Here is an 18,332-nt window from a genome sequence, read left to right as displayed (position 1 = left end):
GAAGTATTTGAAAGCATCAAAATTAAGAGATCCAATGTAATATATCACAATTAGTCAAATAAGAAAACACATCATCTAAACAAATGCAAAAGAACCTTCGATAAAATTCCACACAAATATAGATAAAATTCTGGAAGCAGAAAAAAAAAAGTCAATAATGCTTATCATCGATGATAGAGTTAAACATAGTTTTAAGTTCTTCTTTTTGCTTTTTTAAAATAAAATATACTATGAATTTTTAAATAGTAAGGATTTATAAACCAGATTGTAGTAAGCTGGGAGAAACTAGACGTGCATATTTATCCAACCTCTGAAGGCCGTGGGCAGACAGGAGGCTTGCATCAAGATACAGGAACCAGTTGCTGCACAGCCTTTGTGTCTGCTCTGTTTACATATTACTTATTCAACAGAATTTGGCTTAAGACTTGTTTTCATTATAGTGTAACCCTCACTGACCTCCTTACTGATGAGGCCAAATGGTCAGATTGGCTTAGGTCAATCTGTAATAATATTGACATAAAATGTTAAGTGAAAAAAAATCAGGTTACAACATATATATGTACATACAGTTACGTACATATAAAATTTACATAATTAATATAAGATGCCATCAGTTGGTCAGAGCAACAGAAAACCATATAAAATATGAATTTTGCATGCCACTAGAAGAAAAACTGCCCATTTTTTTGTTAGAATTTTGTTTTAACTTATACAGATTTCATCATGTATCATGCTGCTGGTTCCATGTCTTTGTATATACACAGTAACTTTGCCTTTTAATACCAAACCATGGTGAAGTGATTTTTAAAGCAATTAATTCATGCTGTGCCAGCAAAGTTCATAACTATTCTGAAGTGACAACAATATAAACGGTGTGACCAAGGTCACACATGCTTAGGTAATGACAGCAACATCATGACTTCTGCCAAGATGCAAGGTGTAGGAGCATCTCAATTTCACAGATATGAAAATAAGGGAAAAAATGTGCCTTAGAATTAATAAAATGTATTAATGTGTGTTTGTGTGTTTGTTTGTTTTTTAAATATATTTTTATTAATTTCAGAAAGGGAGAGACCTCCTGGTTCACATAGGTCAATGCTTAACCACTGAGCAAGACTGGCCGGACTGGTTGGTTGAATTTTAATGGCTTTCGTTTGAATAGTCTACCTTAAAGGCTAAGGACAACAAGATTTCATCGGCCTCCTCTCCAGGCTATTTCTGTTGCTCTGACCAAGGAGCCCTTCAGACGAGAGTCCTTGCTGCTGAGTCCCACTTAGAGTTTTGATGGCTGCTGGACCTTCTTTCTGGGGTTAATAGGTTCTTAACCACCACAAAGAGCAGCCATCATGGAGACACCACCCAGCATTCTGGAAACCTGGGTCTACAGGCTGTGGACAGTCAGGCACTGGTATGCACTCACATGCACACAGTAAACTTTGTCTTTTAATAACAAACCATGGTGAAGGGATTTTGAAAGCAATTAATTCATGTTGTGCCAGCATTTTAGATATATAGTAACCTTCTATATATCTAAAAGGCTAAGTGACCATCCAACTGTCCATCCTACCATCCAACCAACCGACCAGTCAGTACATATGACGCACACTGGCAATTTAAAAATAAACGTTGACTTGCGCATGGGCAATATGTATAAAGCTTTTGCTGGCGCCAATCGCATGCACATGTTTTCATCTGTCATTGTTGATCATGAATTTGGTTGACACTTCTATTATAGAGAAAGGGCGAATAATGATATTAAAATATGTCTAATTAATTTCCTTTCAATGTGCACGAATCTGTGCACCAGGCCACTAGTTAGCTATAAGCCAGTTTACTCACTGCCTATATCATTCCTGGGGATTAAGCCCACAACCCAGGCCTGTGCCCTTGATCAGAATTGAACCTGGGACCCTACAGTCCATAGGCCAATGCTCTATACACTGAGCCAAACCAACTAGAGCAGTAAAGTGTATTAATGTTTTAACACAACACTATTTATAGGGGGTAAGATTATGAGTAACTTATTTTCTTAACACTTTGGTATTTTTCATTTTATTCTAATTAGTATATATTATATGACAGTTAGGAAAAAAAATGTTTGTTTGGTCTGTTTAACTCTCTTCTCTCCTTTAGGCAATGTTAACTGACTCTTCCCTAGTCTGGGCATAATCAGTAGGTCTAAGTTCAATATAGCTACACCAGTATGTTGACTAACCACAAGGTTTTCTACCAGGATTAGGTTTGTGGATTTGTTTATTTGGTTTGAGATAGGGAAGCAGGGTGGAATGAATACAACTGAGGAGGAAGTAAGTACAAAATAAATAATTGAATAAAACTTGGGATACTTTACAATTTAGCATTGGAGCGGTCTTTTTTTAATCTTTAATTACGGCTGGGCCAAGCCTGTCTATAGACACATTTTATGACCTGCAAATCACAACGTAAAGAGAGTACTATAGACTACTGGGTAAACCAGGAGAAGAGGGTATTATTTTGCATCCATTTACTTGATCATTTAGTGTTTCTTCAGAGAATACAGTGGGATACATGTAAGAAGAGTGGGGAGGGGTTGAGGGAGAGGGTTACTTGGGTAGTAAAGTGTGTCAAGAGGAAGTGGGTTAATATATTTTAATTGACTGAGGATTCTGATTAAACTTGTTCCAATTCCTTGATATTGTTCTATTAAGGATTAATCTGAAATGAGGTCAGATCTTTTATGCTAGATCCTGTACTCTTGCTGTATGCCATGAGAGGATAACTCAAAGGCCACCTGAAAAAGCAGCCCTCCTACACATATCCATACTCACACCCCCATCAACACAGTTTCCAAGAAAAAAGGTTTTGTCTGAAAAAGGAAGATGGGAAGAGGAACCCATCGGCCATTTTGTAAGATGAGACAATCACATCACTTCCCTGTTACACCCAGTATCTGTTCTCGACAACAGAATCCTCCCGCAACCCAGAAGGCACCTTGATCGGGAATCTCATTGGGCAACTCTGTCACCCGATCTCCCACATTACATAATCTATGTATATAGCCCAGCACTTTCCTTTGAATTTCATGCTTTTAACTGACACAATTATCACTGAACATTTCCCCCAAAAAGACACACACAGAACACGTTCTTGGCTATTATCAGGATATTATCATAAAACAATATATTCAAAAATCATCTATATGGATGAATTGAGTATTTTTAGTCCAGAGCTAATACAGTTTTTACAAAGTTACTTGGGGAAATATAATTAAAACCCAGACTTGGAAACCAGGAGCCAACTAGTTTTAAAAGGCTTCATGCAAATAAACTAGACAGTAGCACTGTGTGTTGTTTTTCAAAAGCCTCAGCTCAATAATGAGCAAAGCCTTTCTCCCCACTTCAGTCACATGGGTTTCAAGTCTAAGAAAGGGCCACTTCACCCTGAAGCCCAATGCTTAGGAACTTACGTAAAGAGGTACTTCGCTGCAGCTCAGCTCCATGGCTTCTGCATCTGCAAACAAGAAGAGCATTTATTACCGGAGTCCTCATATAACCAACCAACAGAACTGTGTCCTGACCTTCAGGTATCAATATTGTCAAAGGAGGAGAAACTCATTAGATAGGAAAATTGCAGAGACAAAATTATAAAAATACAGAAATAAGATGCTACCTGTATAAAACAGAACCCCTTTCTTATTTTGTATTAATATCCACACACAAGGAAATCTATCACCCCAACATTATCCCACTTGACTGCTCCCAAAATGGAAATTATATTTCAGAAAGACAAGAAAGGTCAAAATAAGCAGGATGAAAGTTTCACCTTAATAAATCGCTTGGATGACAGGCTTCTCTGAGATCAGAATCCACTTTTGGTGGAACAAGGCCGATCTTAGAGAGGGCCACGCATTTCAGTCTGGGGGAATGCAGGCCGCTGTCATGCTAACCCACCTCTTCCCCTGCTGCATGCATCTCATCTGCCTTTGGGTGTGCCTGCCCCTTGACACCCACACCCAGAAACCAGCTTCCAGCTTAGGAAAAAAGGAGCCAGCATCATTCAAACGGGGTTAATTGAAGGGAGTCAAATAGGTACAAACTTCCAGTTAAAAAATTAGTTATGGGGATGTGATGTACAGCATAGAGACTATCTATAATAATAAAAGCATATTATGCAAATCAACCGAACAGCAGAACGACTGTCTGGACGACCTACCGGCTGACCACGCTATGACACACACTAACGCCAGGCCAGCCAAGACGGGTGCGATGTGATTGGTCAGGGGGGCACAATGCGATTGGTCAGGGGGGCTGCTATCGCCCCACAATCACCCTGCAAAGGGAGGCCCAGGCCACCCTCTGCACGGCAATCAATCACAGAGCCCTGCAATTGATCACCTCAAAGAGGGAGGCCCAGGCTACCCAGCCAATGGCGCTGCGGCGGGTGGGTGAGACCTCCCTCTGGTGGGCAATTGATCACGGAGCCCCGCATTCGATCACCTCAAAGAGGGAGGTCCAGGTTACCTGACTGGCAGCACTGCAGCAGGTGGGCAGGGCCTCCCTTTGCAGGGTGATCAATCTGGGGACCCAGCAATTAATTGCCCCACAGAGGGGAGCCAGGCCACCAGCCAGCAATGCTGTGGCGGATATGCGGAGCCAGCCAGCAATTGCCCTGCAGAAGAAGGCCCAGGCCAGTCAAGCGATGGCACCCCATGCCTGTCTGTTGCCTGCAGAGGGAGGCAACTGGTGGCGGGGGAGGGGGGACAGCACCACACAGATGGCAAGCAGGGGCAGCGACAGGGGTGGGGCCAGCTGCTGGCAGCTGGGGGAAGGAAAGCCCCGATAGACCCTGATCAGAGGGGTCCCAGCTTGCGAGAGGGCGTAGGCTGGGCTAAGGGACAACACCCACCCCATGCACGAATTTCGTGCACCAGGCCTCTAGTAGTTAATAATACTGTATTGCATATTTAAAAGTTGCTAAGAAAATAGATTGTAAAAGTTCTCATTACAAAGAAAAATCCTGTCACTATGGTGACAGATGTTAACTAGCCTTATTGTGGTGAACACTTTGCAATATATACAAATATCAAATTATCATATTGTACACCTGAAACTTATAAGATGTTGTGTGTCAATTATAGCTCACTTAAAAAATAGGGGAATCCAACCAGTGTTGTTCAATGATTGAGCATCAATCTATGAACCAGTCAGGGCACAGGCCCAGGTTGCAGGCTTGACCCCAGTAGGGAGTGTGAGGGGATAGCCAATCAATGATTCTTTCTCATTCTATCTCTCCCTTCCTCACCTTTCCTCTCTGAAATGAATAAAAACATATTTTTTTAAAAAGTAGGGGAGGAGGGTTCATTGAACACTACTATAAGACCCAGGCCTCAAGGAGCTCACAGCTGAACAAAAGAGACCTAAAGATTGGGAGAAGGTGAAGCGTGGGCTGCAGGAGAATTCTGCACGGGGCAGACAGGGAGACTCACCACCACCCTCTCGCATCCGCCCCACAGAGAACAGAAGTGGGACAGGGTTCTGTTCACTAGGCCAAGCCTGGCTCTGGTTCCTGGGCCACAGCCCAGCTACAGTACTTCGGGGCCTTCTCTTAAGAAGGCAGGCACACAGAAATCCAAATTGTGGCATTTGGTATAGCAATCCCCAGAGAACAAACTTGGCCAGGAGGAAAATATAAAAAGTCCTGTATTATTTTTTATAAAATCCTTTAACTTAATACTGGCATCCTCCTAGGTCACAAGTCATCCTGAGAGAAGACCGAGGGGTTGACAATGGAACCCTTCCTTGGCCCTCATTTTCAACATGTTGTACCCTGTGCATACCCACTTAAACAGGCTTATGGATGATAATCATCGATTTTTAATGAAACTAACCTCACATATTGGATGAATGGCTTAGGAAGTTCAAGAAAGAAACTTCAAATTAAATACAATGCTAACAAGAATATGACCAACGGCATGGATGGAACTGGAGAGCATTATGCTAAGTGAAATAAGCCAGTCAATGAAGGAAAAATACCACATGATCTCACTTATTCATGGATAATTGAGACCATTATAAACTTTTGAACAATAATAGATACAGAGGCAGAGCTGCCTCAAACAGATTGTCAAACTGCAGCGGGAAGGCCGGGGAGGGTTGAGGGGCAGGAGGTAGGGGGGTAAGAGATCAACCGAAGGACTTGTATGCATGCATATAAGCATAACCAATGGACATAAGACACGGGGGGATAGGGGAGGCTAGGGGACTGTCTAGGGCGGGGGGTAAAATGGACACATATGTAATACCCTTTGTAATAAAAAATTATAAAAATAAAGAATATGACAAAACTGAGACTCTCATTTCTAATATGAATTGTTTATCACTATAAAATAAAAATGACGACTAATCTAAGAGCAATGACAAGTAGATCTCCCCAAAATTAAAAATTATAAAGAAGGCACTTATAATATGAATGTATACCTGCTACCACATCCGATGACCCTTTGCCCTAAATATACACTAGGCCTCAAGAAATTAACAATATTTTCACTTATGTTTAGAGTCACTCCATACACAATTCCAATCCTTCACCTTTCACTCAACTTGATAAAATTATAAGAACACTGAACATATCTACTTGATAGCATAAGAAATGCATTCTAGCCCTGGCCAGTGTGGCTCAGTTGGTTGGGCATCATCCATGCACCAAAAGGCTGCTGGTTAGATTCCCAATCAGGACACATGCCCAGGTTGTTCGCTTGATCCCTGGCTGGGGATGTGCAGGAGGCATCTGATCAATGTTACGTTTTCACGCTGATGTTTCTCTCTCTCTCCTCCCTTTCTCTCTCTCTAAAAATCAATAAGGTATTTAAAAAATTAAAATGGTTTTAAAAAGGAATAAAATTTTAAAAATGCACTGACTATAAAAAGACTGAAATAATATACAGACAATAATAAAGCAACAAACTAACATGCATTCCTTTGTGAGCAAATCTTTGAAGACTTAAAATTTTTAAGAAGTATACTGTAACAAGTTAAGCTGTGTGGGAGGCTTACCATACACGTATTTACTATATGAAAGTACACATGTTTTTCACAACTCAACATGTGATATTTGTTAGATTTTGTCTGATAATAAAGTACATCAAAAAGAAACCACTTTTGAGGAGAATGTGAAGACGTATTCTGAAGAGTGAAACCCCTGTCAAAACTTCCTGGTTGAGTTGTGGAGAAAAATAATTTGGAGCAAATTATACACTTGATAAAATAAACTTCAAGCTGAAAGATACATCTTCACTTGGATTTTCCTAAAATCAATTCCTCTGTTACAGTAAAGAGCAGTGGGCTCTGTGCTCGCCTGCCGGGCGCATGGCTAACCCACTCTGGGCCTCCTTTCACATCACCTTTAATAATTAAGCAAGTTGTATTTGCGAGGCAAGTTACAACTGTCAGAATTCTTCACACAGTAGCTTTTCCCTGTATAAATGCCATGCTCTCCACTTCATTTTACTTTCTAATGCTTGAGTTCTCCACCTGTAATTTTAAAATTTCAGATTCAAGTACTTTTTTTCCCTTTAATTGTACTGCATTTTTGAAAATGTGTCTTATGGAGATAAAAGCCAAAATAGTTCCAGTTTTGCTGGCAGATGCCAGGGGATGGTTTGGGGGCCAAATTTAATTTTTAAGTTTGCTCACAAAAGGGGGGAAAAGTCTTATGAAAAGAACATCAAGATACAATGTTTTAGACATTATGAGGAATAAATATTCCAATATCTTTGATTGTTTAGTTAACTCAAAAGAAAAATAAAGACAATTTTCAATAGGTAAAAATATGTTAATGAGGAAAGAAATTATAACATTCAACTTATACAGAAAAAATCAGTTCTTGACTTTATGAAATTCTGGATTTTGGATCTAAATGAAGTATTCTAAGATTAATTCAATATAAAGCCCATGACTTATATTTTGTCTGTGAACACAAAATAATCATTGGCTTATATGTATTTTACAAAACCTATTAACAGGTAATGCTCAAAAAATATTTATCAAAACTATTAGTAACTACATTAGAAAGGATAATGATATGTCGGGCACCATGCTAAGTATTTTTACAAATTTCATCTCAGAGATTCACACAACAGCCCTGAGAGAAAAGTGTAGGAAGTTAAGCTGAGAAGTAAAAGTTACCTAAACATAAATTTTTAAAGAAATAAATTGATCATTTACAAGATAACAAGCAACTGCCTCCCCCATTCATTCTCTACCCACCCCTTCCACCCAGCCTTAATGCCAGCATCTTATTCTCCCAGCCATTCCTTCTTGTACATCAACAGATGTTTTTGTAGTTACTTGTTTTGACCTTCGTGTAGTTATCAAATGTTGTAGATAAAATATAAATCAATTTAAAATAAAATTAGAAATATTTTTTAAAGCACAAAATACGGTTAAATGGAGATGAAAAAAGTAATGTTGAGTACTGGAGAACTTCTCAAATCATGAAACTACTGGATCAGTGAGAATGTGTCAGAGACCCATTAACAAGTGAAAAAGAAAAATAATGAGAAAAAGGCTTAAAGATAATAATTTCATTTAGAAGAAAGCAAATGCCTGACAGTACAGGCTCGGGGACAGGCTGCTCTGCCCGGTTCCATGTGACTTTGGGCCTGTTATTTCACCTCCATAGGCCAATTTAGAACTAGTAACAGTACCTACCTAATCTGATTGTTGGGAGGATGAAAAGATTTGATAGAGTCTTAAAAAAAACAACACAGTGCCTATCATATGCATTCAATTAACACTAGCTGTAATTATTACATATTTATTATTATTGTACATGAAACATACACAAAGGGATGGTTTTAGAAAGCATTTGAGTCTATTTCAAATGAAATCACTCAGAGCCTCTATCAGGGGTCCTCAAACTTTTTAAACAGGGGGCCAGTTCACTGTCCCTCAGACCGTTAGAGGGCCGGACTATAGTTTTTAAAAAAACTATGAACAAATTCCTATGTACACAGTGGCGGCAAAAACACCCGGCGGGCCAGATAAATGTTTTCGGCGGGCCGCATGTGGCCCGCGGGCTGTAGTTTGAGGACCCCTGTTAAACATTAGATTGATTAAAATGATTCAGCAGAAATTGGGGCCACGCAGGTCTGCAATGAACCTACCCCGCTCAGCCTCACCCTGACAGCCAGAGGACACTTGAGGCATCAGGAATACTGAAGAGCACTGGCCAGATAAATACAATAGTGTAAAGCTCTACAGAGTTTTATTTGGTTTTATAGAGCTGAATAATCCCACTACAGTTTGAAGATGCAAAGAGCAGAGAAATTATCATGGGGGCAACTATATTAACGCCTCAGCTGGAAACCTCTACAGTTAGAGAAGATGCTGATCCACAGCTCCTTATACGAACCTGGGAGTATAGAATTATAACTGTATTTCACCACTGTTATCCTAGCTGGAGAAGAAGGAAGGAACAGTTAAACAACCGGGAGGTAAGGCCAAGTCTAAGTAAAAACCTTCAAAGCTAACACAATGGAAATGGGTAAGAAGAGAGCATTTTCGAAATAAACCTGCTGTTGAATACACAACAGTATCAACGGGCCTGCCTCAGACTAGAGCTATCTACCTGAGTTATGCAGGTCTAAGAAGCATTATTTGGTGACCTCAGAGTGTGGGGAGATGTCTAAAGATTAGAAAGGAAACAACAGTAACTATTCAATAGGATCTCATTAATTCAAACTAATGGGAGTGGTAGGGAGGAAGAAGGGGAGCCAGGCAGTCTACATTGGTGCAGCCTAAAGTAGAGAATGCTTCTAAAGTACAAAGAGGAGCGTGAGCTAACTGCGAACAAAATGTTCCACCAGAGCTGTCACACTCGCTTTTTCCCAGAATTTATTTGCATACGACGTGATTAAGCCCTTAAGAAGCTTTTTCTAAGTCAATTGCACATCCCCTTTTATAACCTCATTTAAGCAATTAATCCATTTGTAGCCAATACAAATCTCAACCACTCTCGCAAGATACAACCTATCAAAGCATCAATTTCCTCAGTAGCAACAGATCTCTAAAGTCCTGTATGTCCAAAAGTCGGTTCACTATCACTATGTGTGCAGCACACCGTGCAGCTGACCTGGGAAGGAGTGTTTAAAACACTGCCCCTGGCGTTGGTGACCTCCCAGTCTGGTTGGGATAACTTCTGTATCTATGAAAAGCTAAAGGTTGTAAGGAGTAATAATACTTGGCAGAACATGATAGTGTCGGGCAAGCATGAAGTGGTAAATGAGTTACATGATGGGAATTAAGAGCTAAACATGAAGAAAACCACACACCCATATTATTTTTAGGAAAAGCTAAGGAGTCTGATAGTTTGGAGTAACAGGTTTGGTAGCCAGAGGAAGAAAAGGTCATCGACCTCCTACTTTTATACATAATCCATCCTAAAATACACACAGTAAATCTGTGACAAAAGTGAACAACAGACTTATAGGGGGCCAGGGTCCTCTGCCAGAGATCTGGCAATAACATTTCTAATTGCAGTTGACCCTCACACACCATGGGGGTAAAAGCACTGACCACCGCACAGCTGAAAATCCATGCATAAATGCTGATTCCCCAAAAACTTCAGTAAAAGCCTACTGTTGACCAGAAGCCTTACCAATAGCAGTCAATTAACACATATCTTATATGTTATACATGTATTATAGGCTGTATTCTTACAATAAAGTAAACTAAACAAAACGTTATTCAGAAAATAATAAGGAAGAGAAAATAATTTATAGTATTTATTGAAAAAATCCACACATAAGCAGATCCATGTAATTCAAACCCATGCTTTTCAAGGGTCAAATGTACATGTTACCCTTCAGTTAGAATTTTCAACAAAATTATCTTTCAGCTTTTCCTACTGTGTGGTTTTCCTTTATGCATTTCATTCATCGGGGAAACAAATCAAGTTCAATGATACTGACAATTCTCTGCCTGGGCACACATAATGATATCAAAATTTATCAGACCCCTGTTTCTTTACCAGAATCTCATTTCTTTTCCATTCATTTTTATAAAGGAGATAGAGCAAGAAAAATAGTAAGTCATACAAAGAGAGTCATGCTGCTAAAACTGAACTGGCAGCTGAAAGCCCACATGTGCATTCATTGCTAATACCTAAAAGTCTGAATTCAATACAAGAATTTTTTTTTTTTTACGGTGTACCTGGTCAAGCTACAAAATTAAAGGAGCAATCCAGCACTATTTCCCAGAGTAGTCAAGCAATGGATTCCTGAGAAAGGGGCATTTCAGTTAAGCTCTCGGTAGAGTAAAGCCTGGCTCTGAAATTGCTCTGATTTTGTAAGCTACGGGGTTTCCCCCTTTTAACTTTGATACGAGCAACTCTCCCTGGAGTCACATTGCTCTAAGTTAATGCAACAGTGATTAAACCATGAGTTGATAACATACGGTCCATCACTTTAAACAGTCCCTGAACTCCATGAAATTAGATGCGAAGTTTTATGTGCGTGTGCATTTTTCTGACAAGAGTTTTATAGCTTTCATAGTTTTTATAGGTCCACAGATTCTCAATGGACCACTGAACATGCAAAAGGCCAAGAACTACTTTTTGTAATCATGCTAGACATCAAAGTTTAAAGCTTGCTCTGTGAAAGCCCATGAGAGGGGAATGAAAAGAATGCTACGGACCAGGGGAAAATATCTAACAAATAACTAGTATTTACTATACATAAATAACTCTCAAACAATCCAATTAGAAAAATGGGCAAAAGACATAAGCAGACATTTCACCGAAGGGGATATACAGATAGCAAGCCCATGGGAAGATGTTCAGCATCATTAGCCATTAGGGAAATGCAAACTGAAACCACAAGGAGATATCAATACATACCATTCCAACGGCTAAAATAAAGAACAATGGCATTGCCAATTGCGGGAGAGGATGTGCAGAAACAATCACTCATGTTGCTGATGGGGATGCAAACTGATATAGCCAGGCTGGAAAAGAGTCTGGCAGTTTCTTAACTAAACATGCAACTGCCACCAGCAATGCCACTAGTGGGTACTCCCCTACCCCAGAGAAATAACATTTTATGTTTACACAAACACCTGCACATGATTGTCCATAGCAGCCTATATATAGCAGTGAAAAACTAGAATCAGCCCAGCTGTCCTTAAACAGGGTAATGGTTAAACGCTATGCACGAGTACATCTATACACACATGCATATCACAGCAATGCACGCTGCTTGGCGATAAATAGAGCAAACTTGGTACATGTGGCATGGATCAATATTCAGAAAAGTATGCTGAGTGATAAAAGCCAATTCCAAAAGATCATAGACCCCATTTATACAATATTTTTTTAAAATTGTAGATTAGTAGTTGATAAGGGTTAAAAAGAATATTGGGCCCAACCGGAGTGGCTCAGTTAGTTGAACGTCATCCCGTGCACCAAAAGGTTACCAGTTCGATTCCCGGTCAGAGCACATGCCTAGGTTGGGGGTTCCATTCCTAGTCAGGGCACATATAGAAGGCAACTAATCACAATGTTTCTCTCTCTCTCTCTCTCTCTTTCTCTCTCTCTCTCTCTCTCTCTCTCTCTCTCCCCCCCTTCACTCCCTCCCTCCCTCGTTCTTTGTTTCTCTGTCTCTCTTCTTCTCTCTAAGCATGTCTCAGGTGAGGATTTTTTTTTTCAAAAAGAATATTGGGAAGGGGAAGAGAAAATGGGCAACATGAGGGATCCTTGTGATTTTAGAACTGTTCCGTATCTTGACAGTGGTGGTGGATACACAAGTGACAAAATTGTATTGAAAGTTAAAGTCATACGTACTAATGAATGTAGGTAGAACTGGAAAACCTGAATAAGATGGGTGCATTGTATCAATGTCAATACTGATTTGAGGTAGTATACTATAGTTTTATAAAAGGTTACCACTGGGGAAACTGGCAAAGAATACAAAGTATTTCAGCATTATTTCTTATAACTAAATGTGAATCTATAATTATCTCAATATTGTCAACTACAAATATCATGCATGCTAGAATTAATGTCTCCTAAACAATTTTCTCTTTTTTGTGGTGGCTACCATAGATGATAGATGGTTTCTCTCTCTTAATCTCTTCTCTCTCTCTCTCCATTTTCCAATGATATTATCATTGCTTATAACATTTTTAGAATTTCTTTCCCAGATTGTGGCATGTTTTAATTATTCTGTCTGGTAGCAAGTTTTTATCCCTAGAAGGGAATTTAAAATTTTAAAATATCAAGAAATTCAGAACCACCCTAGGGAAGAAATATGAATTTTTCCTACCCTAGGGAGAAAAGGTAGGAAATATCATTTATGAGTGAAAACAAAGTAACTGCTAAATCACGAGACTCGTTTTCTTTGGGGCTTAATTTAAGGTTTTGAGATCCAAAAGAAAAATCACATTTTCCGGGTTGAAAAACTCCTCCTAAAGACAATGCGAAGCACTGAAGGGTTTGGAGTAAGGCCGTAACTTACCTAAGGTTGCCTTTTCCTGAGACTGACCCGAAGACTGCTGAACAGACACACGGAGAGAGAAGAAGGTGGAGGCAGAGAGAGTAGCTGGAAGAACAGGTATGGGGAAAATGATCCGGGTACCTGCAAGGGTTGCTAGCCAGAGAGGGGCCCTCAGAAGGTGACAAATCTAACCAGAGCAGACAGCACCACCTCCTTCATGCTCCCATCTGTATTCCAGGCAACAGCTGTGGCTGCGGGCCACCTGCTGCCCTGTGCCCAGACCCAACTAGGCTTCCTACAGTCTTTGTAGGAAAGAAAAGTACTCCCCCCCTCATTAGAATTAAGACATTCTTTAAGTAGAATAGCCAGATTACTCTACCCAATTCTACACTAAATACTAATGTGTAAAACCCAGAGAAATTCTAGAGTTGATGCTTTAATATTTAGAAATATGACCTTAAAGCAAAGCTTAGAAAAAATGTTTTAACCTTAGAAGTATGACTAGTCTCTAAATGTTCAATGTAGTTCAGCACATTCACTCTGAACTTTCTATATGCTTAGTACTGGTTTTTGTGTTTTGCTTTTAAAGTTTAAGTATCTCCCTTCAAATATTTATCACTCTATTTAAAAAGAAAGGGCATATAGATGTGAAATACATAAATAAGGACTCAGACGGGGCATGGTCTTTGGAAATTAGGAAGTTACTGGTTAGCATTTTAAGTGCAGAGGAGAGAAAAATAAAGGGGATGGGGTTTTTTGGTTTTTTTAAGAAAATATTACCATTTGCAACAGCATGGATGGACCTAGAGGGTATTATGCTAAGTAAAATACGTCAGACAGAGAAAGACACATACCATATGATTTCACTTATATGTGGAATCTAAAGAACAAAATAAACAAACAGCCCTGGCTGGGTCGCCCAGTTTGTTGGAGTGCCGTCCCATACCCAAAAGGTTTTGGGTTTGATTCTGTCAGAGCACATACATAGGTTGCAGGTTCGGTCAGGGTGTGTGCAGAAGGCAATTGCTCGATATTTCTCTCTCCCCCTACCTCTCTCTCTAGAAAAATCAATAAAAACATATCCTCGGATGAGGATTTAAAAAATATTAAAAATAAACAAACAAAACAGAAACAGACTCATAGATGCAGAGAACAAACTAATAGTTGCCTGATGGGAGTGGGTTTGGGAGTCTGATTGAAAGGGGTGAACGGGTTAAGAAATACAATTTGGGCCCTGGCACAGAGAACATAGCCAATAATATTGCCATAACTATCTATGGGGCAGATAGGCACCAGAATGATTGGGGGGATCACTTTGTAAATTACATAATTATCTAACCACTATGCTGAAACTAATATAAAATAATATTGAATGTCAAAAAATAAACAAAACGAATAATATTTCTTAAAAAAAATAAAGGGCTTTTGTCTGTTTTCAAGGAACTTGAGTATGCTCACAAGGATGGAGACAGAAACGAGGTGTCAGATGCTGGGGAGCACAGACCCTTGGTGCTTAGCACCCAGGGATGCTCAGTGCACTATAATGGATATAGTCCTGAACACTGAAGAACTGTCCCATGTCCTTCTTTAAAGAAGCAGACTTCATTTTGCTTCTGATGGCTTAGGTGTGCCTTTTCCTTAAAAAGAAAAGCTAGCTGGACTCAAAAAGTCTCCTCCAGAAAGGAGACTCCTCACAGGATAGTTTCTACAGTCCAGAAAGTCGTACCAAGTAACTACAAAATACTGTCTTTGGTGTAATTCCCCCAGGACATTAGCATATAAATTTTCTTATATCATTAGAACTCCTAATATTTTAATTAAGTTAGAATTTGATAACCCAACTGATCTCCTACAATATATATTACTATTCATTTTCAATAAAAAATTAAAATAGGATACTAGTCTTAATGCAACATTTCAAAAATATAAAAATATTTTAATATCTAAATCTGCACAGATTCCATTGGAGTGAATGGTTTCATTTTATGGTGTGTAAGTTCCTTGTTGATATTCCTCAACAAGAGAAACCAAAGAATAAGGCTCTGTCTTTCTAGACGATCTGAACTTGGACAAGTGGGTGACTCTTAAAATTGGATGTGCTCCAAAAAATGCAATGCCTGTTGTGAGGCAGGTAGGCCTTGGGTCTTTTCCATCTTTGCAGTATTTACTCAAGTCCTCAGGAAAGCAAAAAGTCCCCTCCTTGGATCATGTTTTCTATGACTCTTGTATAACAGTATTTCCTAAAGCAAAACTGAGCTCAACCGTTTGAAAAATGCACCATTAACAAAGGAACTAGGAACTAAATGCTACACTTCGCAGAACCTAAGTCATAAATGCCAACTCAAGGCCGACCTTCACATGCTATAAACTGTACTACTCTCTACCTGCTCTGGAAAAGAAATGCCATCTGAAAAACTAGCATGAGCAGCAACCGAATAGGCAGGTGTAGGCATGCCTGCTATGGTCTGAGTGTTTGTGTCCACCCTCCAAAGTTCATATGTTAAATGCTAACCCTCAAGTTGATGGCATTTGGAGGTACGGCCTTTGGGGGGTGCTTTGGTCATTAGGGTAGACTTGCCATGAATGGCATTAGTGTCTTTATAAAACAACACCCCCCAGAGCTCCCTGGCTCCTTCCACCATGTGAGGATGCAAGTTTGCAACCCGGAGGAGGGCTGGCACCCTAATCTTGGGCTTACAGCCTCCAGAATAACGAAAAGTAAATTTCTGGTGTTTATAAGCCACCCAGTCTGTGGTGTTTTGTGATGGCAGCCCGAACAGACTAAGGCAATGCCAAATACACGGTTGGTGCTTAATCAATACTTATCACATGAGGAGTTATCAACAGGGCTAACTTTAGCTCATCTCAACTTCACATCCTACATGCACACACAAATGCATAACACACTTTTACCTCTCTTGTCTCCTACCTCTTCACATTCCTATTCTCTACCGGGCAAGATTAACTAACGTGAGTGGTATACCAGTCATCCAGGTTAAAGTGGTAATGGGTAACGATGGGTATAAAGTCTCGTCTTCGCTACCAACAGACCAGGCCTTGATTCAACACACTAACTGATGGGAACACAGAAAGACAGTAGGACACACAGTTTGGGGCAAGCAGGTCAATTAGCCAAATTACAGAAAATACACAATTCCCTGTGGGTGCATACAAATGTGTGTGTGTGTGAATAAATTACAGATCTGTCTAGGTGTGTGGCCTATAAATTTAGCTTAAATGTTTGTGAGAAAATCCTCATTTTAGATAAGAGCATAATAAAATGCCAATACTTCCCAAGTGTGAACTGTGCCTAGAAAACTCAATTATATCAATTGAGTATTTTATTTTCCAAGAGTCATAAAATTAAGACTCATCAAAAGACATAGCGGTGATCTATTGAGAATCTTTGCCCTGAAGAATTTTTCTGAGCTCAGTCCAGAAATTTTGGTTTAATGGCCACTGAGGGCAAGAAACAGAGTCAAGGATCCATGTGTGGTCAGGAATTAGCACAAAAATTCCTGTATAAGGCAATATCCCAAAGGGCTAGTCAAATAATAGAAAAAATATGACCACTAGGAAAAGACAAGGGAGTTTTTGTCTCGACGTAAGCCTTTAATGGGGGAGAGGGGGTGGAATGTTCCCTAGAAATATTCAACTGAAAAATTAATACACAAAATAGTCCCAGACTTGTAATGATGCTTTGGGAGTTAACTCAGTATTGCAAGCCTCCCAGTTTCAGTCTCATTGATCATGGGCTCACAAGTCAAAATTAAAAAACACTCAACAAAACTACTCATCGAGAAAAAACAGTACACACAGCAAAATTAGACCCTCAGAACTTCAAATAATAGACTCACCATTCTGTCATACAAGTATGTTTAAGTAAAGATATTTTTAAAAATAACTGAAAACATAAGAAAGGATCAGGATACTATCTCCAAAGACCAGGCCAACTTGACAAAATGGAACCTCTGAAGATAAAAGGTATAGTGCTTCAAATTTCACTGGACAGGTTAAGTAGCAAAGAAAGAAAATATAGAGATAATCTGTGAATCTTGGCTCAAACACCTCCCTATACTATAACTTTGGGCTGCCTCATTTGTCTCACAATATCTGTTGTGAGGACCAAATGGAATTCAGTAGGCACAACACCTAGAATAGTACTGACACTCTGTATCAAATTCTAAGACCCTCCCTCCCGCCATGGTCCCAATGACCTGTCCTACATCTTTTATTTATTCTATAATCTAACACTTTTTGTTCATTGTTTCATGTGGTTATCTTATCTCCCCAGTGAAATAATTTCTCTTGCATCCTTTGCTGTGCTCCATACATCCCAAAATTTAATTAAGAAACTAAGTCTAATCAGAGTCTCATTGATCATGGGCTCACAAGTCAAAATTTAAAAACACTCAACAAAACTACTCATCGAAAGAAAACAGTACACACAGCAAAATTAGACCCTCGGAACTTCAAATAATAGACTCACCAAACATTCTGTCATACAAGTATGTTTAAGTAAAGATATTTAGAAAATAACTGAAAACATAAGAAAGGATCAGGATACTATCTCCAAAGACCAGGCCAACTTGACAAAATGGAACCTCTGAAGATAAAAGGTATAGTGCTTCAAACTTCACTGGACAGGTTAAGTAGCAAAGAAAGAAAATATAGAGATAATCTGTGAATCTTGGCTCAAACACCTCCCTATACTATAACTTTGGGCTGCCTCATTTGTCTCACAATATCTGTTGTGAGGACCAAATGGAATTCAGTAGGCACAACACCTAGAATAGTACTGACACTCTGTATCAAATTCTATCAACCTCCCACCATGGTCCCAATGACCTGTCCTACATCTGAC

At 39.4% G+C, this 18,332-nt stretch overlaps 1 protein-coding gene across 1 annotated transcript in view; it reads right to left on the bottom strand.

The window, feature by feature from the left end:
* Positions 1-3,488, bottom strand: part of ARHGEF28 (Rho guanine nucleotide exchange factor 28) — a 219,306-nt gene extending 215,818 nt beyond the window's left edge. The window contains exon 1 of the mRNA XM_006775561.2: positions 3,446-3,488. Coding sequence (XP_006775624.1) covers positions 3,446-3,478 — 33 coding nt within the window. The 5' untranslated portion in view covers positions 3,479-3,488. The remainder of the gene's footprint in view (positions 1-3,445) is intronic.
* Positions 3,489-18,332: the final 14,844 nt, after the last annotated feature.

The sequence above is a fragment of the Myotis davidii genome, unplaced genomic scaffold, assembly GCF_000327345.1.
Source record: "Myotis davidii unplaced genomic scaffold, ASM32734v1 scaffold44, whole genome shotgun sequence".
NCBI lineage: Eukaryota > Metazoa > Chordata > Mammalia > Chiroptera > Vespertilionidae > Myotis > Myotis davidii.
The sequence above is the reverse complement of the archived record's forward strand: the minus strand, read 5'-3'. Positions and strand labels throughout refer to the sequence as shown.